Genomic DNA, 27,430 nt, shown 5'->3' with positions numbered 1-27,430 from the left:
AAGAATGGGGAGCTAGGGAGTCTGTGTCTGTCACAGGTCAACAGGGGAGGGAGCATCTGTGTGAGTCTGATCTAAGTCATGTGGGCAGGGTGCTTCTTTGCAGTCAGCCCTTTTTTCCTGGAGCACAAAGGGTGGGGAGATTGCTTAACCTTTGCTGTTTTCCAGGATCACAGAAATTGGATAAATTTCAACATCGTCAATATAAATAAGCAAGATGGCTACCCCTGAAAAATTAAGTGGCTAATGAAGGGGATAACTGAGTAAAGTAATTCCATAAAGTGTAGTAAGTGCTGTCTGTGATAAATAAATATGTTGGTTGCCATGGCAATGCAAAGGAGAGGCACCTCATGTGGGGGGGGGGGAGGGGCAGACAGCGATGGCTGCGCGGGATCTTAACGAATGACCAGGATCTATCCAGGTGGAGAGAAGGGCATCAGCTCTGAACCAGGAAATATCAGCAAAGATCACAAAGGCAAATGTACTTTGTGAACTTCATGCAGCAAAGCTTATGTCCAAGTGGGCTAGGAAAAGTAGTCTTTTCTGGCTGATGAGAGATTTTTCTCCTCCTCAGGAGATCAAATAATAACAAAACAGAAGTCTATCACTCACAGACGGAAATGTGAGTCTCAAATTGGGTTAAAGCCTGGAAATTCTCAAGGATGAATGTATGGTGAGACTTTATACTCTGAAGAGAAGCTTGAGTGGTGTCACAGCAACTTCTGGGAGCAGCTCTGGGTCTGGTTGTGGGTCTCCGACCCAGGCTGGCAGCTCAGAGTGGGAAAGAGGGTCCAGCAGGTGTGGAGAAGCCCCGGCCCACCTGCTTATATTCCTCACTAAAATTGTTAAGCCAATTTTCTTCAGAGTAGGAGTCTATTTGTAAATATGTAGTAAAAACCTAGGTAACACGTATAAATTATCTAGAGTTTATTTTACAATTTAAGGCTTTGGTTGTCTCTAAGCATCAAACTTCACATTCTAAAATGTATCAAACTTCTGCTTTACTCTTTTTGAAAAGGAGACTGCAGCAAAAGCAGATTTTTTCTCTTTTGCTCCAAACACAGAGTGGAGCCTTTAGGGGATCAGATATCCAAGCGTCCCGGGATGGCATGCCTTTCCCTGGAGGGAACTCACCCAGCAGGCACACCAAGTGTGGTGGATAAAGGGACTCTTTGGGGGGGAGGTGTCTAAGGGGTCAGAGGCCAGGGCCAGGGCACAGATGGATGCTGTCTGAAAGGAGAGGTACAGCCCCTCGGAGTAGGGTCAGTGAGGAGAACAAGAGGGTGGGCCGGGGCTTCTCCACACTTGCTGGACCCTCTTTCCCACTCTGAGCTGTCAGCCTGGGTCGGACACCCACAGCCAGACCCAGAGCTGCTCCCAGCAGGTGCCATGACACCACTCAAGCTTCCCTTCAGAGTATAAAGTCTCACCATACTGTTCAGCCTTGGGAATTTCCAGGCTTTAACCCAACTTGAGACTCACATTTCCCTCTGTGAGTAACAGGGTTCTGTTTTGTTATTATTTGATCTTTCTAGCCTTCACTGTAACTTCTAAAATGCTGTAGCACTTGTAAGAAGAGGGAAACAAATACATTTTTTCAAAATCGGAGGGTAGTAAAACAAAACATGTCCTAAATTCAGAGGCAGGAGCCAGTCTTAAAGTGTTTCACTGGCTTTAAGTTTGGCATCATGCCTTCTGCTGCAGGAAGAGTCCTCACTGCACAGAGAACAGAGACAACTGGACAGGCAGAAAGGCAGATGCCCTAGGCGTTGTCTCTAAGGTACTAGGACCTCTGTTTAGGATGCCAGATATCTTTATATTTGAGCAATTAAGAACAGGCCTGTGGCTGTTCACCTATGGGCAGTTATCAGCCCTGGGTGAAGTACTGAAGTGGTCCAGCCGGAGCCAGACCTGTGAACAGTGAGCTGTGTCCTGTGTCCAAGGAAGGTCACTGGGCCACATGTCCTTCACAGGATATTAACTGAGGGGCCCAGAACCCAAATATTTGGCCCAAATTTTGTCTCATCAGCAACAGGTATTCAGGAGAGCATACCTCAGGCAAGTTGATGAAGTGTTGGAAGGAAGGAAGGAAGGAAGGAAGGGAGGAAGGAAGGAAGGGGGGAAGGGGAAAAGAAAGAAAGAAGGAAAGAAAGAAAGGAAGGAAGGAAGGAAGGAAAGGGGGAAGGGGAAAGAAAGAATGAAAGAAAGAAAGAAAGAAAGAGGAAGGAAGGAAGGGGGGAAGGGGGAAAGGAAGGAAGGAAAAAAGGGGGGAAGGGGGAAAGAAAGAAAGAAAGAAAGAAAGAAAGAAAGACAGACAGACAGGAAGGAAGGAAGAAAGGGGAAAGAAAGAAAGAAAGAAAAGAAAGAGAGAGAAAGAAAGAAAGAGAGAGAGGGAGGGAGGGAGGGAGAAAGAAAGAATAGGAACTCCCCTAATTTTCTAGAACTGCTGGGTACATTTCTAATTGCATGAATTTCAATATCGTTATTGTTGAAAGCAAATGGAAATTTTGTTTCTGAATAATCTCTCTTTTTTAACTGTTTCAATAATTTTTAAACTCTGGGGTAGAATATTTTCAGGTTGGCAGTTTAGGGGATGGGAAGACACTTTGTAGTTCCTGGTTTTTGCTTTGTTCTGCTTTGTAACCAGGTGTCCGTTCTGTCAGCTCAGCGCAAACATCACAGGCAGGATAGAGGCGCTGAAGACAATGGCCTTCTCTTAAAGGTACTGTGGATACAAACATATACCTTTAAAATGCACTGAGAAGAATAAGTTAGGCCTAGTGGTAAACAATAGACAACATTTCTTCTTGAAAACATTTCTTCTTCGGCTTGTTGATGGTATTAGCGTTTGTCATTCTAGCCACTACAGCAGAATGAATTCTATTCCACACGTTGAGAAGTCCATCATTCTGTTTAGAGGGAAACGGGTCTGCAAATTGTGCTGGAACTATAACTGGATGGAGGCGTGAAGCTGTTAAAGATAACGGAGCTGTGTTAAAACCCACAAATGAATGGAGGGGCCTCTGGCCTGCTGCCCCGCTCTCACTGTGCTCCTGGGCCATTTTCCACACATACAATGTGTTCACAGCTGGCTGTCCGGTCTCTTTTGGGGCCTTCGTGAATATGCATGTCCCAAATCACAGGCCTGGCCCCCAGGCTGGGAACTCCCACCTATGCTTGTATCCTCCAGCATCTCTCAGGAGGGTCCCTCATCAATTCTGCACCCACCATCTGGTATTGTTGGGCGGCCAGCTCTCCAGGCGCTGCGTGCCTCCGTGAATTACAACCCGGGAGGATTTGTTTTGAGCGTCACTCAGATGAACTTTTCCCTGGGGTTTAGAATTTTGTTTCAGACAAAAAAGTACACACGGGAGACAGTCTGGCAGTATTTTCCACTTTTTAAGGCTGGAGGCGAAAGCCAAGGTTGTACCAGCAGGTTGGGATAAAGCTACCAGAATCTAATTGATGGCTTTGAAGGGCATTTTAAGAAGACTTGGGTGTGAACACTCCTGAGTGAAAACAGCTGCTGTTTCCTCTCTTTGAATGGATGCTGAACTCACCGCCATTTCCTGGAGGGCTTTTAATGTTTAGCATCTGAAGAGTGGCGGATTCAAAGAGTCATGAAAATGTGTCAGTTGGCTTTCCAGCGGAAAGCGATAGAATTTCTAACCTTCAGTTACCCACCTCCGAAAACCCCCGATTCCTGAGAGGTGTTTGCAGGGACAGTGCTAGGTGGTGGTTTGTCCCAAATCTCTCTGTTCGCTCCAGTGGGGAACTGGGCGGCACCTGCTCTTCTCTCCTTGGAGCGTCCAGCGGGCTCCCCTTCTTAGTACCCTCCTCCTCATACCCACGTCTCATCCTGGCTCCACTGTGCCCCTTGTAGAGGGGGAAGAACTCTCCTCCCCAACCAGAGGGAGCTCAGGGCCCTTCTAATCGCATCACTGGCCTGGTGAGAGGAGAGAGAAAAGAGAGCAGAGCAGAGCAGAGCCCTGCCGAGAGGAGAGGGCTCTGCCTTGGACTCAGCAGGGAGAGGTCTTAGCTCCTCTGTGACTTGGCCAGTGGAGTTTGATGTCAGCATGTATTGCCAATTCCCACCCTACACAAAGCTCCCTGAGCTACCTGTCTGCCTTGCTTGCCATCCTGTTCACCACTGCATTTATCACGCCAGATCTACTGCTTGGTTTTCCTCTTGGTCTCTCCCTGAACGGTGAGCTTGAAAACCAAAGCTGTGCTGCCTTCACTTCTGTTGCCCCTGCATCTGGCATAGTGCAAGGCACACAGAATTCAGTTACCCTTTGCTAAAAAAATGAGTGATCTTTTGTGCATCTTTTCAAAGTTAATTCTGTCACCAAAATCATATGAATTTGGCACTCTCATTTTGATTATACAGACAAGGAACTTGAGTCGCAGAGAAATTAAAAAACAGTAACAAACTTGGCCAAGTCAAGCTGGTTAAGTTCAGATGCAACATTCCTACCCTGCTGTCTGGCTCCAGAGCTCCCACCATTAACCACTGTGGCCACAAGGGGACCATCCCGAGTACAGTGCAAGCTTAATCTCTCCTTAAGTCAGCAGGACCAGCCGGGGCACGGCGCTCGGCGCACGGTGGTAGGGCTAGACTCCCTTGCCAGGAAACGAGCAGCCAAGCTCTGCCGGATAAGCTCTGTCTCCTCTATGACCCCGCAGCAACCTGCTCAACCCCCTGCCCCCACTTCTGGCATCTCGCAGTACAGACTGGAGTATGTGCAAGCTGGCCTTCTGTCTCAGCTCTTCTAGAATTGAGCATTGGGCCATAGACATGGGTGCTCCATAAATGAATGAATGAATGAATATCCAATAGGATCTGAGACACTCTTCCCCTTGTTGAAGGAACCAGCTCTAATTTTTTCCTTGGTTCCAATATTTGCCTTGACTTTTTAGCTATAAGACATACTTCTTTGGTAAGTATTCATTTTTTCCTCCTGCTTATTAAACTGAGGTTTTGCAAAAGGCATACCATTTGGGGTCTGAACTACCTAAGAAAAAGTGCTATCCTAGAGAGAGTGAGAAAGTACCATATGGAATGGATATGGAAAATTACATCCATGTGACCCACTGTTACCAAAGGCAAATGTGTATTTTGTTGGCTCAGAGCAGCTCGTCTGCTGCTGTGTAGAGTCTCTTTAGTGGTAGTTTTCTAAACTATCATATTGAAGGTTTTTAATAAAAACAAGTCCCTTTATTAACCTATATTAAAGAGTGCATTGCTACAGAAGAGCAATGCACCTGCCAGCATAACCACGAGAGCCAAGATGAAGCGAGTTCAACTTTGTTTCTCATGACCACGTGACCTGTACACTTATCAACCACATCTTCCTCTATTACAGTTCTTGTAATTGTATTTTTCCCAGTATTGACAATTACCTTTATGAAAATTACTTATTAAATCCCCTTTGCATTTTAATTTTTATTCTCAAAGCACAGACCAGGCTGACGTTGCATTGTTCAGGACCCTCATACGAGTGCTCCACACTAGATGCTTTCACAGGCTGAGCAGGTCGCTCAGAAAGATCACAGAGCATGTGGGACGCCCTCTTCTAAAAGCAAGGGGTGCGCAGGGTTCAGAAGCAATGCTTGTAGCCCCGGGTGAGAAGGAAACGCTCCAGTACGTTTGGAGGGCTGGACGTTCTCTAGAACACCGTGCCAGCTCTTTTCTCTCTTCCCGGTGAGTTGCTTCTGGGCGTGTGCCTGGCTTGATGGCACGTGCAGATATTTTTCAGCTGTTACAGGAAAAGAACAGGTCTTTCAAGGGCCCAGCCTTGACGAAAACAGAATGGAAGCAGAAAATGGGAAAAGGAGGAAAAGAAGAGAGACAGAAGGAAAGGAAGAGGTAGAGAAGAAGAAAAGTGAGTGAAGAGCCTTGTTCCTGCGCTGGGGGGGGCTGTGGATGGTGGCAGCAGGTGCTGGAGAAATTGGATCTGGAGGCTGGCAGGGTCACCGGGGGCAGGGCCGGGGAGGGCCCTGAGCTTGGGTTGTAGGGCAGGTATTTCAGGAAACTCAGCCAAAATCAGCTCAAGAGTGACTGACTCCACTGCCCTAAACCCATATCCATTCTTGGTTATTTTAGACAATGAAGAGAGAGCACACTTAACTCTGTGGTGATATACTTCATAAAAGAGCACATTGGTCCAATGGCTTAAGGTAAAATTGTGTCCATCAAATCTTAAGGAACATTTATTTAAAAATGAAAGAACTCCCCATGTACCTGCATAGGGCATTTTGCTGAAGTTATGGAATAACTTATGGAAGTTGAGTATGGAATGGAACTCAGTCTGTGTTTCTTAACTCAGGCTACCTGGGACCTGCCCCCAAATGATTATATCAGAGTCTCTGGGCATGGGGCAAGGCCATCAGTATTTTGGAAAAACTCCCCAGCAGTGCAGCCAGGGCTGAAACCACTGCCCTAAGCAGTCTCCGCATGGACATGTAGAGGACACAGATGAGCAAACTAAATAGTCAAAGAAAAATCAAGGATGGGAGTCTTTCAGAGACCCTTAAAGCCTGTGTGAATATGCCTGTGCTCACTAAGATATAATAGGACTCCTACCAAACACTAATGGTAACCTTTTATATGCCTCTAATTAGTAAAAAGGCAGCATGCAATTAATTTCCATTTGTCATCCCTTTCTCACTAGCAAACCTTCAAGATTTTGCTCCCCTGAGGTTTCCTTGTAAACCGGGAAGCAGGTATTTCTCCCAGGTAATTTATTCATCTGACAAACCTTGAGTTCCTGCCCTGAACAAGGCACAGCGTCGTGAGCATGACAGATGTCAGTCCTGTACTCACGGGGCTTCTGTTCTAATGGCAGAAACAGCTGTGAAACAGTTTATCACACGAATAATGTCCCATCTAATTTTTTAAGCACAAGTGTGGTACGTGTTCAGGAGAGAAGAACGGGATTCTAAGGAATGGAAAGCAAGGGCCCCGATCTGCTCTGGGGCAGATATTTGAAAGGAGATCTGAAAGAGCCAAGGTTAGCATCCCATATCAACAGCAGAGTCTGTGCAAATGTCCTCAGGTGGTACAAGGCACAGTATATTCAGGGAACTTAAGAAGGCTAGTCAGCGGGAGAGTTACAGCTTGGGTGGAGAGTGGTATTCACTCCTAGAATGGTGCTTTCTTCTCTTGTTAAATGTACGCACACTTGGAGTTGTTGCACAACTAACTCCAAGGGGGCACAGGTCACAAAAGGGGGCTGCAGCAGCACCAAGAATGAGCCCCAACTTACATGCACTGATGTGGAGCAGGGGCGAGATAAAGCCACGCAGAGGCTGGTAGGTCATCCTGAGACACAGCAGGAGGAGCCCATTGAGAGTTTTAAGGAAAGGATCGGTAGAATAAGGTTTGTCTCTTAAAAAGATTTCCTCTGCCTGTTGGGCTGAGAACGGATTAGAGGGTGGTAAGAGTGAAAGCAGCAGAGGCCGGTTCCAAGGCTATTTCCTGCAGAGATGAAGGCGACTGGAGGAGCAAGGTGGTGGTGGAGATAAGGTGACCTGGACAGACGGCAAAGTTACTGGGAGGTGAAATCAACAGGGTTCTGTGACTGCCTGGGAATGAGTGAGAGGCAGGGGAGGAGGCTGGGGTCAAGGGTGCCTCTCAGATTTCCGCATGTGAACCTGTGTCTGGGGTAGCGCCTGAGACAGGAAGCAATACAGAGACGGAATCGGCATTGTCAGATGGCTCAGAACACAGGCCAGGAAGTTTTTTGTTCTTTCTGTTTGATCCCCCATCTGAGCGTTCAGAACCTTCTTGATCTGCCACTTGGAGTCAGTAAAAAACAATTTGAAATGATTTGCAATTCTAGTGTACTTGATTCCAAACTCCCAAACGTTTCTTGTTTGAAAATTCCAAAGAGAAAAAAATATAAATACAGAATTAGCCTCCATACATTAAAGTTTCACAGGGCAGGAATCACCAGTTGGTGAAGGATCAGTCTAGGTAGTTACATCAAGCACTTCCTGGCCTTCTAGCACTTTCCAAACACAACACAGGTGTGCACTACACTGCCTGCATTTTTTAAGCCCCATCCAAATAATCGCTGAACTGCATCATTGAGGCACCTGGTCTCTTTGCCATGCAAGAAGTGTTGTAAGAAAGGTTTAATTTTGCCTGCTGCATAGATTAATAAGTCTGTGAGGGTATTCAATTAACTAAAACGCATTAACTGTGGCTCCTCTCTACTCACTCTCCTCCTGAGTGTTTCTGACCGTGGAGGAGAATTGGGGGTCCCACGGGGGTCACTGCTTACTTCATTTACCAGAGTTCTGGTTAGCACCTTGCACTCGGTGCGTTTTCTTCACTTCTTCTATTTCCCAAGTGAGCTATTTCTCTTGCAAGCCTGTGTACCGTGGCATTATCTGATGTTGTACTGCAACATACTTTTCTCCTTATTGTAAAGCACGGTGATAATGCATTGCAAGAGGGAACCATTTCAATAAACCATTAGAAGACTTTTGGCTCCTGAATGGTAGTTTTTATTACTCTGAAGATAAGCTAATGGTGTAATCTACGGTCTTGTTTAAAGTACACACACATTCAAACAGTCGTCAGGCCCCAGACAGCTTAGAAAATGCATATTCTTCTCCTCCCCCTTATATCACTATGTTTTTGTTTATATGAATTGAAATCAAAGGTAAAGCAAAAATGAGCAAAGCAATTACCATGTTCAGCAGAGGAAATGAAGCTGCGGGGAAGCCTTTAGTTAACTGAGTGATTCCCAGTCACCCACATGGTCGTGATGGTAGCAGAGTTACAGGGGCATCCGGCCCTTTCTTATGAAGGCTTCCTCACTTCTCTCTGCTTGTGCAGCTGAATAGAGATGGTGGGCTGCTTGCCTGGTGGGCTGCTGTAGGGGGCTGATGGAGATTTCTAGAAAAGTTTGGGATGCATGAGGAAGTTGGTAGGGAATAAATGCACGTCCTCATCTGTCCCAGAAAGATGTAATTGGCACCATGGCTTGTCCTAGTAAGTCACGTTATGGGGTATATGCTGAATCTTGTCCTTCCTCTCTACTTGCTCAGGTCTGGACTCCTCCAAGGAATCCCACATTGTCAGGGCATCCCAGGAAGGTCTAAATCAAATAGGGTCTTCTCCATGAGGCCTTCACCCCATATTGAACAATCTCCCTTCCCCATAAAGGGGTGTAAGGGAGCTACCCTGGGCTCAGCAGGAGGTTCTGGGGCTGTGGGGTGTTCTCAGGCTACTTTAGCTCCAGTCCAAGTGTTATTCACATAGATGTTTACGGAATGACTTCTCAATACCAGGCACTGCTCTAGGCTCTGAGGATACAGCAGTGAGCAAATTGCATGGAGATGCTACCCTTGTAGACCTTCTATTCTAGAGGCTGCCTAACTGTGAGGTCCTGGCAAATACACAGCGCTGAGGCTCTGGTTTTCCTGAGTAGGGGAGGTGAGGCGGCCAAGAGCCCAGCTGAGCCCCTTCATGGAAACCATCATCTGGGCAGAGCTGGTGTGTCTGGAAATGATGCCACTCTGAGAGCAAGGCCTGACACTTTTCACTGTGTTTTCCTTTGATACACAAAAGAAAACTCCAGGTTACAGAGAAAGACAGATGCATACAAAGGCACAAAACATAACTTCAGATTAAGAACCCCTGCTCTGAGAAGAAAAAGCCTTAAAAACCAGTCTCTTCCGACTTCTCTTCCAGACAAAATGATATAGATGGGCTTCTCTTTGCTCCTCTACACTAACCATAGCTATAATCCCTGGAAATAGCACTGAAGACAACCAGACAACCTTGCTGGAAGGTGGCAAGGAGAAGGTAAACCGGTTTAAGACCCCAGGACTGGAAAACAGCATAGCCCTGGGGTATCTTACATCCTTACCCACGGAAGAAAGTGACCCAGGGTCAATGTCTCCTGGCATCCAACTTAGCAACAGAAGGCAGCCCAGGTGGCCTCATTCCTCCCCCCGGGATCTAACAATACTCTCTCCAGTGACATAAGGTGAGCTGTGCATCATGAAAAAATAGAAAGTCTCAGCAAAAGAATAGAAGTTATAAAAAAGAACCAAGTGGAAATTATGGAACTGAAAAATATAATAAAAGAAAATTTAAAAACTTTGCTGGATAGTCTCAATAGCAGAATGGAGAAAAAGGATAGAGTCAGTGAACTTGAGGACAGATAAATAGAATTTAGCCAATCTCAACAGATAGAAGATAGACTGAAAAAAACTGAACAGAGACTCAGGGATCTGGGGGACAGTATCATAAAATCATATATTTGTATGATCGGAGTTCCAGAGGGAGAGAAGAGAGTGGTCTGAAAGAGTATTTGAAGAACGATGACTGAAAACTTCCTAAATTTGGTGAAAAATACAAACCTACAGATCCAATAAGCTAAATGAATTTCAAGCAGAATAAAACAAATTGAGACACATCATTATAAAATATTTGTAAACTAAAGACAAAGAAAAAATCCTGAAAGCAGCCAGAGACCCATTACATAAACAGGAACACTAATTCAAGTGACAGTGGATTTTTCATCTGACCATGGAGGGAGAAGGAAGAAGCATGGCATTTTTCCACTGCTGAAATAAGACAGAAACAGAAGGACAACTAGAAAATCTTCAAAAGCATGGAAATTAAACAGCACATTTCTAAATAACCCATGGGTCAAAGAGGAAGTTTGAAAGGAAATTTTAAAAAGTATATACAATTAAATGAAAATGAAAAGACAATGCATCCACATATGTGGAATGCAGATAAAACAGTGCTGAGAGCGTTAACTTATAGCATGAGATGCTGCTATCAGACATGAGGAAAGAGCTCAAATCATAAACCTAAATTTCAGCCTTAAGAAACTAGAACAGAGAAGAATGAAATAAACCCAAAGCAGTCAGAAAAAGGTAATAATAAAGAATGGAAATCCTTGAAATTGAAAGTAGGAAAATAAAGAGAAAATCAATGCAAAAAGTTGGTTCTTCCAAAAAAATCAATAAAAATTATAAACCTCTAGCAAGACTGACAAAAATTTTAAAAGAGAAGACACAAATCACCAATATCAGGAATGAAATGGTGATATCACTACAGATCCTACAGCCTTAAAAAAGGAAATAAAGGACTACTATGAACAACTTTATTCTCATAAATTCAACAACTTAGAAAAAATGGAGCAATTCCTCCAAAACTACAAAGTAACAAAACTCAATCAATATGAAATAGATAATCTGAATAGCCCCATAACCTTTAAAGTAATTGAATTTGTAATTAAATTCTGCTGAAAAAGAGTCCTCCAGGTCCAGATGGTTTCCACTGGAGAATTTTACCTAACATTTAAAGAATAATTAACACCAAGTTTACATAATCTCTTCCAGAAAAAAGAAAAGGAGGAACCATTTCCCAATTCATTTTATGAGGCCAATATTACCCTGATGCAAAACCAGATCAAGGACTTCCCTGGTGGCACAGTGGTTAAGAATCCGCCTGCCAATGCAGGGGACACGGGTTCTATCCCTTGTCTGGGAAGATCCCACATGCCACGGAGCAAGTAAGCATGTGGCGTCACAACTACTGAGCCTGAGCTCTAGAGCCCGCGAGCCACAAACACTGAGCCCGTGCGCTGCAACTACTGAAGCCCGCGCGCCTAGAGCCCGTGCTCCGCAACAAGAGAAGCCACCGCAATGAGAAGCCCGCGCACCGCAACGAAGAGTAACCCCCGCTCGCCTCAACTAGAGAAAGCCTGCGCAGCAGCGAAGACCCAACGCAGCCGAAAATACATATAAATATAAATAAATTAATTAAAAAAAAAACCAGACCAAGACAGTAGAGAAAAGGAAAACTATAGATTAATACCTTTCACGAACTTAGAATCAAAAATCATCAAAAAATTTATCAAACTGAATCCCATGATATATAGAATTATACACAATGACTAAGCAGGATTTATTCCAAATATACAAGGCTAGTTCAACAATCAAAATTCAATCAGTACAATTCACCATATCAACAAGCTGAAGAAGAAAAATCCTACTATTATATCAATTGACACAGAAAAAGCTTTGACAAAGTTCAGTACTCATTTATGATTATTTTAGTCTTAAGAAAACTCAGCAATTTAGGAATAAAGGGGAATTACTTCAACTTGGTAAAGAGCATCTACAGAAAACCTACAGCTAACATTATACTTAAGGGTAAAAGACTGAATGCTTTCCCCCTAAGACTGGAAATAAGGCAAAAATGTCCACTCTCACCACTTTTATTTAATACAGTATTGGAAGTTCTAGCCACTAAAATAAGAGATATGAGATAACACTACACACCTATCAGAATGGCTAAAATAAAAACAGTGACAACATCAAATACTGGGAAGAAGAAAGAGAAACTGACTCATCAATATTGCTAGTGGGAACCTAAAACAGCAGAGCATTCTGGAAAACAGTTGACATTCTTTTAAGAAAACTATGGCATGCAATTACCATACAACCCAGAAATTAGACTCATGGGCATAGTCTCAGAGAAATAAAACTGATATTCACATAAAAGCCTATACACAATGCTCAAAGCAGCTTTATCTGCAATAGCCAAAAACTAGAATCAAGCTCAGATATCCTTCAAAAGGTTTAACAAACGGTGGCAAATCTATACCATTGAATATTACTCAGAAATAAAAGGAATAAGCTATAAATGCAGCCACTTGGATGAAACTCCAGGTAGTTATGCTGAATGAAAGAAAGAGAGTCCCCAAAGGTTATACACCATAATGTTCCATTTATTATAATACTTTTGAAGTGACAAAATTTTAGAAACAAAGGACAGTTTAGTGGTTGCCACGGTTTAGGGAGGAATGATCAGGGCAGCACGTAGGGCCCTTGCTGTGATGCGTCTGTTCAGCATCTTGACTGAGATGATGAACGCACCACCTATATGTCTGATAAAACTGCACAGAACTAAATGCACATATATAGACACACACACACACACACACACACACACAAATGACTAAAACGGCATGTGAGTCTACAATTATCTCAACTGAAAAAATACTCACTTCCTCCCTTTTCTTCATAAAGTTGTTCCCACCCCCTCAATACCAGTAAGTCCATCTTGGCACCAGTTTCTGCTGAGCTTCCGTGTAGTGTTTGACTCTTTCTCAGTAAGAGCACTTGCGGCACCCATCAGTAGGTCAGAATTGGCAATGAATTCAAGCCTATTGGCACATCATCCTACAAAACAGTCTCTCCAGAATATACCTAACCGGAATGCTCACCAAGCCTGTGTCCTCCTTCCAGTTTAAAAAGAAAAATTAAATGGCATAACGAGAAAACAAAGTGTAGGACATTCTACAGGAAAGTAACATGGAGATCATTTTAAAATTTGATGTATGGGACTTCCCACTTGCTTTTAGCTGCCCACACACATAGCATACATATGCATATGATAGATAAAGCAACTATGCCAAATGTTGACAATTGTTGGATCAAATGATGGGTGTAGTAACTGTGGTATTCTTTCTACTTTTTGTTTGCCAAGACATTTTCTTATTAAAAAGTTGGTGGAAAACAAACACCCGCTGGCCACGTGGGATGGCATGGTCTTTCAGGTGCCTTCCCACTGTGATACTCAAACACGAAGTTCAAATCTTGGCACCGATATTTGTTAGCTGTGTCTTCTGGGCCTCGTTTTTTTTTCCTCATGTATAAAGATGAAGGCTTTGGAACAGTTCTAAAATTCTGTATATCTTAAGGTCAGCAGAGAAGTTGATTCTAAATCTCTCAATAATCCATTCACATCATGAACAATCCTTATTGCCAGCATATTTTTTCTTTCAACATGAATCTTTCAAACAGTAATTTAAGAAATTTCTCTCTTCTTCTGGATCCAACAAAGAGACAAGGAAGGAGAGAAAGTATTCTTTAAATATTTGAAGAAATGTTCTTTGTTCGCCCATCACCTACCTCCCTTCTGAAGCTAGGCATTTCTAGCAAGTCAAATCAATATACCATTATATTGTATACCATGTGCAAGCCTCTTTAGCCTTTCTGTTGTCAAGATTTAGTCATAATTTGACTTTCTTCTGTATCTTTTTCAAAGCCTGTGAGGCCAAGTTTTAGCCAATTTGCTCCTATTGCTCTGAGCTTGCCCGACCAGTATGTCTTATCCAAAGGATAAGTCCCAAATTTGATCAGAATTCCAGGCATGACACCATCATTTCCCCTTCCAGGATATAAAGCTGAACATGATTATGAAGATTTGTGCCGACAGGTGTGTTTGCCCTTAAAGCCCAGCTTCAGGAGCAGAGAACTGAAAACGCATCTCCCCTCTCAAGGTCTGAGTATCCCAGGAGAGAGGCTGCCCGAGTAATGCAGGAAGAAACAATGCAATGGAAGTGATCTAAAAGCTATGAGCTTAGGGTACACTGGGCATGTGGATTTTAGTGTCCATCCTAAAAACAGAAGAACTTATGAGTCATTTTCTTTCGTAGTTGCTCTTAATAAAATGTACATTTTTGTTTGTTTTCTTTAAGCATAGTTTTAGATTCACAGTATAATGGAGAGGAAAGTACAGAGATTTCCATATACCCCCTGCTCCCACACGTGTAGCCTCCCAATTATTCAACATCTCTCATCAGAATGGTACGTTTGTTACAACTGATGAACCTACATTGACACATCATAATCACCCAAGTCCATAGTTAACATTATGGTTCATTCTTGGTGTTGTACATTCTATGGGTCTGGACAAATATATAATGAAAGGTATCCATCATTATATTATTATAAAGATTATTAATTATCTGAGCTAGATCTGGATAACTTGCTGCAACTTCTACACCAGCACTTGCTGCTTCACCTTGCACTTTGATGTTAAGGACATGGCTTCTTTCCTTAAACTTCATAACCAGCCTCTGCTAGCTTCAAACTTTTCTTCGGCAGCTTTCTTCACCTCTCTCAGCCTTCACAGAACTGAAGAAAGCTTGAGGCCTTGCTCTGGCTTAGGCTTTGGCTAAGGGAATGTTGTGGCTGGTTTGACCTTCTAACCAGACCCCTAAAACTTTCTCCATATCAGCCATTAGGCTGTTTCACTTTTTTTTTTTTTTAATCATTCATATGTTCACTAGAGTAGCACTTTTAATTTTCTCCAAGAACATTTCCTTTGCATTGGCAACTTAGCTAACTGGTGTAACAGGCCAAATTTTTGGCCTGTCTTGGCTTTCAACATGCCTTCCTCACTAAGCTTAATTATATCTAGCTTTTGATTTAAAGTGAGAGACTACGACTCTTACTTGAGCACTTAGAAGCCATTGTTTGGTTATTGGTTATTGACCTAATTTCAATATCGTTTGTGTCTCAAGGAACAGGGAGGCCTGAGGAGACGGAGACAGACAGACAGTGGAAGAGCCACTCAGTGGAGCAGTCAAAACACAGACTTTTATCCATTAAGTTATTATATGGGTGCGATTTGTGGTGCCCTAAAACAATTGAAAATAGTAACATTACAGATCACTGATCACAGATCATCATAACAAATATAGTAATAATGAAAATGCTTGAAATATGTGAGAATTACCAAAAGACACAGAGATACAAGTGAGCAAATGCTGTTGGAAAAACGGCACTGATAGACGTGCTTGATGCAGGGTTGCCACAAACCTTCGATTTGTAAAAAACGCAGTGGTCGTGAAGTGCAATAAAGCAAAGTTCAATAAAATGAGGTCTGCCTATATTGTGTATATACAGGCATATAGGGGTCAAGACTATTGTAATAGGAGAGAGTGTTTGACAAGGGACAAGTGGAGATTTATAGCTGATGGGCAGGGAGAGGGAGTGGATGGAAAATTCCTAAGAGGAATTTGGTTAGGTGCCAAGGATGGGGGGGCGGGGAGAAACTTGGTTTAAGATATTAAAGGTGGGGAGATTCTCAATATTCTCAAATTTCTCAACATTGTCAGTATTCTCAAATCCTGGCTTAGCAGGATTTTTTGCGAAAACTGGTCTCTGCAGGCCAAGGATGTGGACCAAGGAGGAGGCCTGGATGAAGAAAACACTCAGAGGAGCCCGACTCAAGTTTGGTCAAGGTGGGGCTTTTTGTCAATACTCTGCCACTTCCTGTGGCAGGAAAGTCTTCCTAACAAAGTAGCATTTGACTCAAGGCTTAAAGAGTGAGAAAGAGCCTGGTGAGGAGAAGGGACAGAAGAGTCTAGGCACAGAGGAAGAAAGTGCAAGAGAAGCAGCAAGAAATTCTTGATTCCACACACTGCGCAGCCTCCCACTGAGCCAATATTTCTTCCTTTTTTTTTTTTTTTTTTTAATTTATTTATTTCTTCATGGCTGTGTTGGGTCTTCGTTTCTGTGCGAGGGCTTTCTCCAGTTGCGGCGAGCGGGGGCCACTCTTCATCGCGGTGCGCGGGCCTCTCACTATCGCGGCCTCTCTTGTTGCGGAGCAGAGGCTCCAGACGCGCAGGCTCAGTAGTTGTGGCTCACGGGCCCAGTTGCTCCGCGGCATGTGGGCTCTTCCCAGACCAGGGCTCGAACCCGTGTCCCCTGCATTAGCAGGCAGATTCTCAACCACTGCGCCACCAGGGAAGCCCGCATTTCTTCCTCTGAATGTTCTGTGAGCCTCAGGGCTGTGACAGGCACACTAGACCCAGGGGTCAGGAATCCTGCTACGACTGTGCAACCAACCGCTCATGAGGTTGCACTGAGCATCTCTGGATCTGACCTTCACCGCGTAAGATAAAGAAGTTCCTGGCACTGGGGGCGGGGACCTTACTCTGGGGCCTGTACTGCACATTGCAGGGTATGTAGCATCAATGGCCTCTGCTCAGTAAATGCTGGCAGCATTCTCCAAATACCGTAAAAACCAGCAATGACTCCCTCCCATACACATAACCAGATGTCCCCCAAACTGGGGAGGGAGTGATCCTACCTTCTGCTGAAAATCACCTTGTAATCACCAGGATTCCTTGTAGCTCTCTATTGCTTCATTCTATTTGAATTGTAAATCCATTCTGGAAGAAGCAACCTCATCTTAATCCATTCTCCCTCCCTCCAAGCTTCCCCAGAGTCCAGAGAATTATGTGGGTGGGTAAGTACCATCCCATATTCCTGAATGTGGGTGAGAGAGACAGAAGATCCCAGCTCTTTCCTCTGGGAATGTTCTTATGAGCCAGGACTAGAAATACCCTCCTTGTGCCTTGATTAATAGAAGAGGAATGGGTAATAACCCACCAGTTTGTAGCAGATGAGGATCAAAGCAAGAGGGAAATTTGAGATAAAACTTTCCTGAGCCTGAGCATTTAAATTTTTTCCTCTTTGGAAATTAAACTGCTGATCTTTCTAAGTCGTCCTTTACAATCTCTGAGATTTTTGTTAGGATAAATATAGGCAATGAAATCTCCTACAGCAAATTCCAAGTCCTAAAATGTTGTATTTTCTCTTGTGTGAGAAATATATTTAAATATATAAATTGTGCCTCTATACATATGTAATACATTTTCCAAATTCTGTTCTGCTATTCAGAGTAGGATATTTTGGACTTATGTTGAAGATAAATGTATGTTGATGTTTTACAGTATCTCCTGCAGGGCAGCTACTGTTAAGTGGCAGCAATAAATAATAACCACTGGCTCTAATTGCTTAGAGAATTGCCAAGTGATAATCTGTGATGTAATTAAGTAAAAGAAACCAATGTTGTCTTTAACCACCTCCATAAAATGATCCCCTACAGAGGCATCTGACCTTCCATAAGTAAAGTTACCTTAAGGGGCAAAATTAACCCTCTAAGCACACTTCCTCAGCTAGGAAAAGTCAACCAAACCCTGCGTGGTTTTGTTGTTGCTGTTAAATGAACTATGTAGAGCCTATGTTTATTTTTTTATGAACGTTTCAAGAGTTACCTTTTGTTTTGATTCTGATTCCCAATATAAGCAGGGTAAAAATATGAGCTTGTGTTTTGACTGGGGGTCCATAAGTGAGTTCATGGGAGCTTCCAGGCCACTGGTTTGGGAAGAGGGTGCAGGGAGAGGGCATTGCCACTCTTTCATCTCCATAACCCACCACCTGAATTGGGCTGGGTTGGGGCCCAGGGAATGTGCATGTGGAACCTCTTCTAGGAGAATTCTAGAAATTCCCACATCTCTATTCTGACATGTCTGGTCCTGCCAGCTAACTATTATAGGCAGAGCACTCAAGGTCCAACCTGTCTTCTGAACCTCCAAAGGGGATTTTTTCTGCTGAGTGAAGTACATGTTCAGTTCTGGAAGAAAAGTACGTGGAGTTTGCAAAAGGCTTGTTCCTTCTGGGCATGAAATATATTTATCTTAGTTTCAGAAGGATGATCAAACTGCTTGTCATTATTGCAATTTGTGAACCATCACAAGCATTATAGGAGTTGATCAAGACCAAAAAGTCCTCCTGTCAGACTAGCCTCAGTAGTGCCAAAGCTCAGAGACAGTATAAACAGTGGTAAGGGGCTTCCTGAGCCTGATAGCTGTAATGGTCATGGGAGCCTTATATCTTTCTCTTTCTGAGAATCCAATAACCTTGAGGTGTCTTGAGGAAGATGAAACAGCTAAAGGGTGATAGCCAGATAGACGATGCCTATCTGGAAACCAGCCAACAAGTTGTATTTCTACCAGAGTAGATTATAAAGCTCTCCTGAATATATTATCTATGAAAATTAAGCTTTTTCTTTCCATTATGTAATGATTTCCTTGTGGCTCTCTCCTTTTAATCGTGTATACATCTGATTGCTTGCTGCTGTTTAAGTAGCTTATGATTAAGAAAGCTAGACTTCTCAAAAGGGGAAAGGATAAACCAACTTTGAAAACTTCAGATTGCAGACTCTCTGAATTCAATCAGTCCTCTATTAAAGCTTCTGATGTGAATTACCCATATTTTTCAGGGTTGAGACTCCTAGTTACAGGCAACTAATTTTAGAGCCTTGGGCTTCTCTTGGTTTTAAGATCTTGTTATCCTGCCAGAATACATTGATCTCTTTGTTAAGTACAGAGGTTTGGAGTTTTCATTGGAGATGGGCAATTTTATGAATTAATTAAAATTATGAGATGCTGCATACTTCCAACTCAAGTCACAGGTATGTCTTCCATGAAAGGTAACATCTAAAGAGTTGTTTTGCTAATGCATTATTTAGTTCAAACTGTCTTGCACACAGTTTGCGATTTCAGAAAGGAATCTCTTGATTGCAAGAGTGACTGCAGCCTATCACTCAGAGGGAAGGACCTCAGGAGGGGAAAATCATTCAAAGCAGTGTAGTACCATGGGATGTATGTTTCCTAAAATGCCTCCTCATCTTATTGTCCAATGTCTTATCCTGAAAGTGATTTTATGGTTGTAAGAGCCAGACAGACTTAGAGAGAAAGAATTTCCATTTCAAGCAGTGGCTAGTACACTACCATGACTCCACGCGAGATCTATAAATATCAATTGAATTCCATTGTAAGTAAGAGTAATGTGGCCCTTCATATTCATTCACCCATGTCAGAGGAGATCTTGCTGTTTGTGACCCCCAGTTAGCTGGTATGATCATAGCTCCGTGTCTAGTCTTAAGTGCTTTTTTTGCATTCTTGAGACTCTTCCTAGTTTGTACTTTTCTGAAGCTACCTCAGCCAGAGTTACCAGAATAGATAAGCATGAAATTAATGTGCCCTAGTCACTCAGTAATAGATGGAATGCCCACAAGCTCACTTCCATCAGGGCGTTTTCTTCTACAGCTGCCGCTCGCTATAGACCCTGGCCCAATCCCCATCCACAGGGCTAATGAAATAAACCTCTTCCTTGCTTGCATTTCGGCTGTCTTAAAGTGGTGTTTTGGGACCAGTTCTTTCCCAATGGGCTAAGAATCTTGTGGTATACCAGCCTTCCTATCTGTAGACATCCATCTAGCATTTAACTGTTCTAGATTGTAATCTTCTTACTGCCCACACTAACCTTATGTGAATACAGCCACGGCCCTCTCCTAAACCAAATTAATCCTTTTTTAAAAATAAATGTCATTTATTTTATGTATTTATTTTTGGCTGTGTTGGGCCTTCGTTGCTGAGCGTGGGCTTTCTCTAGTTGTGGTGAGTGGCAGCTACTCTTTGTTGCGGCACGCGGGCTTCTCATTGCGGTGGCTTCCCTTGTGGAGCACAGGCTCTAGGCACGCGGGCTCAGTAGTCGTGGCTCACGGGCTCAGTAGTTGTAGCTCGCGGGCTCTAGAGTGCAGGCTCAGTAGTTGTGGTGCATGGGCTTAGTTGCTCCTCGGGCCATGTGGGGATGTTCCGGACCAGGGATAGAACCCGTGTCCCCTGCATTGGCAGGGCTGATTCTTAACCACTTCGCCACAGGGAAGTCCCCAAATTAATCTTAAAGCCTGGTTTTCTTTCCAATTCTTGTATACATGGTACTTAGTAGCATATTAAATATGAGCCATGATGGAAAAAAGGGACTTAAGGACATACATCTGCCATCACTGCTCCTATCAATGAGCAAAAGAGGCAATTAAAGAGGACGAAAATTTACCCACGGTGCTCCCAGAGTGGGTTTGTACCTATTTTCAGTGTTTCAAAGCTTCCAACAGTTGGTTTAACATGTTTGCCTTCATTCTTTTACTAAAATCATTTATTCATAGCATCTACTATGAATAGGTACTGGTGATTTACAGGGATTCAAGGACAAATACTACTACACACTTCCAGCCCTGATGGAGCTCACAGTCTAGGTTAGAGAGGCAAGCGGTCCCTTCTTGCAAAGAGAACAGGAAATATTCTCTTCTGCAGACATGGCTTCTACTTAGGGTGATATTCATCACTTGAGTGGCAGGAATGCAGACCCCACACAACCATGCACTTCTAGGCACCCCCCTGACAGCCCCGACGTCAAGTCATATTAATAACTAATATTTAATATTGTGCGTTGCTGTTCCTGGGTGCTGATTCTTACCGTGTAAGAACTAGATACAACTCTAGCACCTCTAACTCACTTCCTACCCAGCAGAGTTCCTTTTGTCCTTAATAGTACCTCTGACCTTCCTCTCTTTACATCCACATCTAATCTGTAACTAAGTCCTGGGTACTGGCCCTCATAGTTCTTCTCATCTCTCTATCGTTTCCATTCAGCTCTCACTTACTATATTGCAATGGCCTCCTCTTAATTGGACTCTGTGTCTCCAGTCTCCTAACTCCAATCCACATAATCCCTGTTACCAGTTCAAATCTTCCTAAAGCATAATTGCTGTTGCTCCCTTACTCTGCAAAAACAGCCAGTAGTTCTCGCAGCAAGCAGGATGAAGACGGATCACAATTCTAACCTTATTTCTACATTCCTTTACACTTGCCCCGATGGCACTGGCAAACTTGCCATTGCTCCCAATACAATAGTCTCTACACTCTCAGAACTTACTGTTTATGTGGCTCCTTCCACCCTTTTCCTTCTACGTCCAGCATCCAAAGCTTCCCATTCTTCACAGCCCAACTGAAGATGTTCTGAAACCTCCCAGCCATGGGTGATCTTGCCTTATAACTCCCAAACACTCTGCAATTCCTATTACTTTCCACCTGATATCATGTTCACTTACGTAATAATGAAAACCAACATGACCATCAACTCATTCTATGGATAGAACAAGTCAGTTGCTCTATGACTTTGTGTACATTAGCTCATGTTATCATTACCAGGGAGGTAGGTGCTATGATCCTCTTTCTACAGATGAGGAAACTAAACCACAGAGAGATAAAACTCACTTGCTAAGTTTACACAGAACAGCTGAGATTTGAATCAGAGTCTGCTAACTCCAAACCCTATGCTTTCAATGACTATGCTTCACTGCCTCCCATGTATATATTTTTTAATGTCTTCTACTGGTTTCCATCTACTAGCAGAAAAGTAAAAAATATCCTTTTATCTTATGTGTCTTCCACAAAGTAAAATTTTGTCATATCTTTGAATAAATGCCTTCCTGATTCCTCATCCGGTTCTAGGTACTTCAAAACTTTTAAAATAAAACATTGAGTGATGATAAATTTCATTAACTGTTTAAGTGAGCAGATAGAAGCATTTGATGTTAATTTCATTCTCTTCAATTCTTGGGAGAATTTAGAAGCACTTGGACCAAATGTAATAAAATATTGGTTTTATTTATTCAAACCATCTTCCCATTTAAAATAAAAAAGCCTGAATGGAGGCAACCCTAAAGGATGAATTCATTGTTTGTGTACATACACACACACACACACACACACAGATGATTTACACACTTGCTCACCAGAGAAACACAAACAAGGAAAAACCCTGGCAAACTGGAATTTGAAAACTTTAGTTTCAGTTTCATTTTTAATGGTGGATATGAATACTTTGCATTCTTGTGTCTATATCCTGAGATGGATAGGTCTGCCAGCATTGGTCTAAAGAAACAGTCTCTTATCTTCATACTTTACTTGAGTGAGAGAACACTGTCTTCACCATTTACATCACTATTTTCTCTCTACTAGTTCAAAAGCAGGGCCCTGTTCTTAGACAAGAACATTACCCTTTATGTTCTGCCCTCCATAAGCAAATGCTTGAGTTGGAGGTGAGTTGGGGCTCCCTCCCTCCCTTCCTCCTCCCTCCCTTTCCCCTTTTTTCTTCCTTTCTTTCCTCCTTCCTTCCTTTCCTTCTCTTTCTTTTCCTTTTTCTTTCCTTTCTTTCTTTCTTTCTTTTCTTTCTTTCCTTCCTTCCTCTCTCTCTCTTTCTTTCTTCTCTTTTTCTCTTCCTCCTTCCTTTCTTCCCTGCTTTCTCCTTCCTTTTCTTTCTTACTCTTCTTAATCATACGAGCTTCATCAAACCATATGGGGCAGAGTTCAATCCCAGGCTTCTGTTCTCTGGGAGACCACCCCTGCTAAGAAAAGTAATTAACTAATTGACTTTCCAGCTAACATTCAGGGTAATACATTTAAGATTAAGGTCTTGCAAATATTAATTCTGCCACAGCAAAGCTAAATATTTTTGTTAGCATCTTCCTTGACCTAATATTATCTGAACACAATTATTTTTTTTACTTTTCCTTGATTACCTCATTGAGAAATAGATTTGTTTGCCTAGATGCATAATGACACACAGAGACCATCCAGCTGAAACCTGATTCACATACAAATTATTAGAACCCATTTAGGAAAATATATCACCCGAATTCCCATTCCAAACCACTTAGCCCTAGAAGAGGAGAAAATAGGTTCATCTGGACAGAACACAGTGGAGTTTTGCACATTTCCTATTGTCCTGCTGCCATCACCACCATGAAAGCAGTGTAACCAAGAGGGGTATCTCTATATTCCATGCAAGTACAAATACTGCCTCCTATCCTATTGGGAGGAACTTTCCAATTCACAAAGCTCCTTCGCACATGTAATTTTGCATAACCCTGCAACAGCCCTCTACATGGAGAAACAGGAAATCACCCCACGTTGGACTTCAGTCTTCTATACAGAGTTGCATGATTGTTGAGTGGCAGAGCCAGGATGTCAAGACCTTGAGTATAGACTCTTTTGCCACTTTACTAAGAGGGTTCTTGCCATGTCTAGAGGCCAAAATGCATCAGAAGAGTTGCAGAAGGAGCACATATTCCTCTCCATGTTGGCTTAGGCAACGTTATCAGAAAAGGGGCAAAGTAGGAACTGTGAAAGTCATGCTGTGGTTATTTTAGTAATTAACTTTGAAAGAAACTCCAAATGGGATGAAGAGATAAAGAAGCATACTCATATAAAGAATGTTTCTGCACCTGCTGCAAATACATATTGGTGGCAAACCATCTGCACAACTAGTTTGTGGTTTAAGGAGGACCCTAAAAATCTCCAAGCAACAGTCGTAAACACAATGATATTGATTGTAAAGTGAAGAGGTTTCAAGAACTGGTCAAAAGAGCTTTAACTACTAATATTAACAGACTTCTTGCTGTTATATGCAGAAGAATTATAGAAATATGCACTGTGATTTCAGAATTAACTAAGAAGCTTCCAGGAAGCCAGGAAGTAGGAATTCAAGCTAATGATCAGCTAAGGTATAGGGGGTGGTCACACCCCTCAACAGGGGTAAGCCTCATGACTTGAGACCCATTCCATTCAACTTTTTGCTGCCCAACTTTCGTAGTTCTTCTAGAAAAGTGAAGTATTCAAACATTTGGAAACTATAGTGAATTCCAAATTATTTTACTTTTCTCCTGGGATCACCCCGTAAGTATAATACTTCATTCATTGCAAATGCCTACCCATCAGTAAGGTTCTGGTCTTGAAAATGCATAAAATAGTTTTCAGGTTTCCAAGAGTCAATGTTTCTTTCTTGGGAGTGAATACAAGTGGATATGTGATGGAAGAGGTGCTATCTCTCATTTACAGAGGGTAAAATGCGGTAGCAATTAAGTGATTTGCTAAAGATCTTCATAATCAATGTCTGTCTTCACTATTCAACGAAAAGGGCTATCTCAAATTTCTCCAAAGATCTACTTGTTGTCAAATACAATAGCCCTTTCTTCTTCTCCTTATTCTCCTTCATCTTTCTGTTGCATTTGACTTGGTTAACTACCTTCTGGTATTGGGTAGCTATTAATTTATAACAAACCATCCCCAAACTCAATGGCTTAAAAAAGCAATCATTTACTGTTGCTCACACATCTGTGGGGCAGCTAGAGTTCATCTAGGCTGGGGTCAGCTGGGTGGCTCTGCTTCTTTCAAAGATCTGCTAGCTGGCTGGCTGGGGAGTCATCCTTCTCTTCAGTCTAGCAGTCTAGCTGTGGCATATTCTTTTCCATGGCAACGGCAGAAAGCAAGAGAACAAGTAACATCTGAGGTCTCTAAGAGCTAGGCCCCGAATTGGTACACTGTCATTTCAGTCACATACCATCAGTTAAAGCAAGTCATATGGCCAAAGGGCAAGACATACACTCTCATCAATGAGGTCAACACATAGCTAGTGTGTGGATGCTCAGATAAGTGAAGAATTGGGGTCAGTAATGCGATCTATCATATCCTTCTTGAAACACTATCCCCCTTTTAAAAAACACATTACTCTCATGATTCTCTCACTTCTTATTTCCTTAACCTTTCTTCCTTCAACCTCAGAACTGTATGTAAGCTTTACATAAGGCTTAGCTTTTCTAAGTTTCCTGATTCTCTCCATGTGTGTATTCTTCCTAAGAAAGCTTATCCAGGATCAGACTCTCTAATTCCCTAATGGTCATTTGTAGTTTACCATTGGGCATTTCCATATTTTCCTTTGGAATTGCCTAAGCTCACAATCTTCGGTCTCATGCTCCACTTAAATCAATGTTTCTTCCCAATACAAAGCTGTATCTCTAAAAAAGACTTGGGTCTTTAGATCATATTTGCTATGAATGCAAAAACAAAACTCAAAGCGCTAGTGAAAACTTACCCTACATTAATAGGAATCTGACATCTCTAAAATTTAGAAGAGAATATATGTAAAAGAAAATGATGAGAACATTATTAAAAACCACATTCTATGAGAAATGGTTAAAGTTACTAATATATATATATTTTTATCTAGAGATTATATAGGGCATCGTGTCCACCATGTTTAGATAATTTAGTGTGTGGTATAGGAAGACCTGAGGTTCTATTCTTTATAGCAGAACTATACTCAGTGGGTGGGTTTGGGGGAGGAAAAGTTTTGCTTGATATAAGGAAGACATTTTTAGTAAGAAGAACTGTACAGAAACAGAATGGGCTAATATCTGTATTTTTCACGTGTCACTCCTCTTTCCTGAAATGTCTTACTCTTTTTCCCACTTATCCAAAATCCTATTTACCCTTCAAGGCTTAGCCCAAGCTTTCATTCCTCTGTAAGCTCTTCCTGATTACTCAAATTTTATCGATCCCTTTCAACTCATTTTGCTAATCTCCTACCCCACCCCAACTAAATTAAGGGCTATTTGAAAGTAGAAATATGACATACTATTCTATAACTTCAAGTATTAAACAGAGCTCTGAGCTTATAACAGCCATTCAGTAAATTCTTACTGTTTTTTTGTTTGTTTTGTTTTTGTTCTATTGAAGTATAGATGATTTACAATATTGTGTTAGTTTTGGTAGTACAGCATAGTGATACGGTTTCAGGTTTTTTTGCAGATTACATTCCATTATAGGTTATTACAAGATATTGAGTATAATTCTTTGTGCTGTACAGTAAATCCTTGATGTGAATCTATTTTATGTATTGTAATTTGTATCTGTTAATCCCATATTTAATCACATATTTTCTGATTTCCAATCTAGAGTCATTAGATTTGGTTATAATTTGAATCAGATTGAAATGCTCAGGAATCTGATCATTTCATCTGGTTTCACAAGACGATACAGCTTCTGATAGTAATGATAGTCTGAAGGAAATAACAGATTTTGCCATCACTTGACATCCACAGAATTTAGAGATCCTTTAAGATCTTAAATTTTTAGCTCAAATAATTTGCTGGGAGAATTAGCAAAATATGCCATCATTTCTTCGTGTCTGAAAATTATTTAAAACAAAAATCAACTTGTGACTGGGAATATTTGATGTGGAAGAACACATACAATACTAGAGAACTGTCACTCTAGTTTGTATTCAGGTCTACCTGTTGTCATAGTTACTGTTGTACTCCAAGCGATTTCCTTCCTGAATCACACTCTGCAAACCTTCAATGAAAATAAGCTATTCTTCTTGCTTTATTTTTCTCTATTCATGAATTGAGGCTAAAAAATAGCATCAATTGCACAGTTGTTTTTACACTTTGAGCAAGATTTTAACCACACAAAAGAAATAAGAGGTTTAATCAAAACAAGTGCCTCTGATGAAGGTCTTACCTCATTTTTTCAGCAATATTCATTAAGTAGCTAGATACTGGGGCCACAACTATGATTATGGTCCAGGAGGGAGAGACAAGTAAGGGATGCATTTCAGTGAAATGCAATCAGGTCTGTGGTGGAAGCAGAGACTAGAGACCCAAGGAAACACAAAAGAGAGACACCTTGTAAAGTCTGGGGTTCTGGTGCAGTCAGATCAAAGGGAGGTTCCATCCTGTGATTCTCAAAGCATTGTTCCTGTGAAGTTTAGCAAATGTATTTTCCATCACTTTGGGTACAGGACACTGGTGTTACCCTGCAGGCTGGGCTCACAGAGCAGATGAGTGAGGCGGCCAGTGCTTCACACACAAAGTCCTATCACCTGCTAATATTCATGCACAGCCTCTCCTTTCTGCTTTGGCTGCAGGAACTCCTTCACAGACATCCTCCGGGCCATCCTGCTGTCATTGGAAGTCCTTATTGAAGATCCGGAGCTTCAGATAAATGGTTTCATTTTAATTATAGACTGGAGTAATTTTTCCTTCAAACAAGCCTCCAAACTGACACCATCAATCCTCAAACTGGCCATTGAAGGGTTGCAGGTATGTTCAATGAATGTACCATAC

General features: G+C 42.1%; 1 protein-coding gene and 1 long non-coding RNA gene across 2 annotated transcripts in view; one reads left to right on the top strand and one right to left on the bottom strand.

The window, feature by feature from the left end:
- Positions 1-27,430, top strand: part of CLVS1 (clavesin 1) — a 159,633-nt gene that overhangs the window by 40,897 nt on the left and 91,306 nt on the right. Inside the window, exon 3 of the mRNA XM_036830433.1 lies at positions 27,232-27,406. Within this exon, the coding sequence (XP_036686328.1) occupies positions 27,232-27,406 (175 nt within the window). The remainder of the gene's footprint in view (positions 1-27,231; positions 27,407-27,430) is intronic.
- LOC118883513 overlaps positions 1-27,430 on the bottom strand; it is a 64,590-nt gene that overhangs the window by 7,210 nt on the left and 29,950 nt on the right. The gene's annotated exons all lie outside the window — the stretch shown is intronic.

This window comes from Balaenoptera musculus, chromosome 17 (genome assembly GCF_009873245.2).
Source record: "Balaenoptera musculus isolate JJ_BM4_2016_0621 chromosome 17, mBalMus1.pri.v3, whole genome shotgun sequence".
Lineage (NCBI taxonomy): Eukaryota > Metazoa > Chordata > Mammalia > Artiodactyla > Balaenopteridae > Balaenoptera > Balaenoptera musculus.
Note: the sequence above shows the minus strand (reverse complement) of the source record. Positions and strands in the feature narration are given on the sequence as shown.